The 1,311-nt window shown below is 53.2% G+C and overlaps 1 protein-coding gene across 1 annotated transcript; it reads right to left on the bottom strand.

Moving 5' to 3' along the window:
• Positions 1-312: 312 nt before the first annotated feature.
• On the bottom strand, positions 313-726 carry LOC102824587 (HLA class II histocompatibility antigen, DRB1-3 chain-like; the record flags this gene model as incomplete). The annotated part of the gene is made up of 1 exon (XM_006878141.1): positions 313-726. A coding segment is annotated over exon 1 (414 nt), but the record flags the coding sequence as incomplete, so codon positions are not given.
• Between the last annotated feature and the right edge of the window lie 585 nt (positions 727-1,311).

Here is a 1,311-nt window from a genome sequence, read left to right on the forward strand (position 1 = left end):
GGGCAATAATACAGATCATGTTTAGGGGCCTCAGGAATCCAGAAATAGAAAATGAAAAGAGAAAGGCTCCACGGAGTATGTGACAATATTGAAAAGACAGCCGTAACCAGGGCGACCCTGTGAGGTAAACAGTGTCACAGTGGACAAAACACTGATATGTAAGTAGTTAAATTCTGTCAGCCTCGCTGTAAATGTAATAACATCAGTGTGTTAATAGAGATTATACTTCAAAACGCTGGATTCATAATTAGTTCAACTCTGTAAAAATGGGAACTTTCCAAAAAGAAACAATGCCTGAGACCGACCCCCCACCCCGCGCTCACCTCTCCGCTGCACCGAGAAGCTCTCATCAACCCTGTAGTTGTATCTGCAGTACCTGTCCACATTGGCCCGCTTCCGCTCCAGGAGCTCCTCCTGGCTGTTCCAGTACTCGGCGTCAGGCCGCCCCAGCTCCGTCAGCGCCACATATCTCCCCAGGTCGCTGTCGAAGCGCACGTTCTCCTCCCGGTTATGGAAGTATCTGTCCAGATACCGCACCCGCTCTGTCCCGTTGGTGAAGTGACACTCAGACTTAGCCTGCTCCAGGAAACGCGCTGTGGGGACAGGGGGGAGCCGGTCACCGGGAGTCTCTCCGGAAGAACTTGAGGACGAACAAAGCCCACCGGTCAGGTCGCCCTGGTTACTGAGCCCCCTGATGAAACCCACCGCTGGTGCTGATGATGTCATCCATCATCCCGGAGCCGGACCGAGGCCGCGCAGGGCGGGCACCACTGTTTCCAGCTCCTTCCAATCCGCTCCTGCTGAGACACTTGGATGGAGGTCTCCATGTAGGAGCAGACTAGGATGTGCCCCCATCCCTGCCTTTAACACCACCTGTTCCCCTCATCTCCACATTCTTCACCTGCTCCTCCAAACATGGCCTGATCCCTCCATCCTGTAGGGACCTCTATGGTCCTGAGCTTGTATCAAACCCAAACCCACTGCCTCTCTGTCTCTTTAGGCTCCCAGTGACGCTGTAGGGCAGAGGAGAACTGTTCCATGGGGTCTCAGAGACTGTAAATACCTATGGAAGCAGACTGCCAGGTCCGTCTCCCTGACAGCGGCTGGTGGATTTGAACCACTGACCTCTGGTTAGCTAGCAGCCCAGCACAAACCCACCGACACCACCAGGGCTCCTCATAACTAAGACAGATGATCTGAAACATTAAGTTGGTGTGAGTTATGATAAGAGTGGGGGATGTGTGTGAGCTTGGGCTAAAACAGAAGCACTTTCTAGTAAAGGGAACGGTGATGGTGGTGGTGTGCCCGACA

Source organism: Chrysochloris asiatica, unplaced genomic scaffold, assembly GCF_000296735.1.
Source record: "Chrysochloris asiatica unplaced genomic scaffold, ChrAsi1.0 scaffold08781, whole genome shotgun sequence".
NCBI classification, from domain to species: domain Eukaryota; kingdom Metazoa; phylum Chordata; class Mammalia; order Afrosoricida; family Chrysochloridae; genus Chrysochloris; species Chrysochloris asiatica.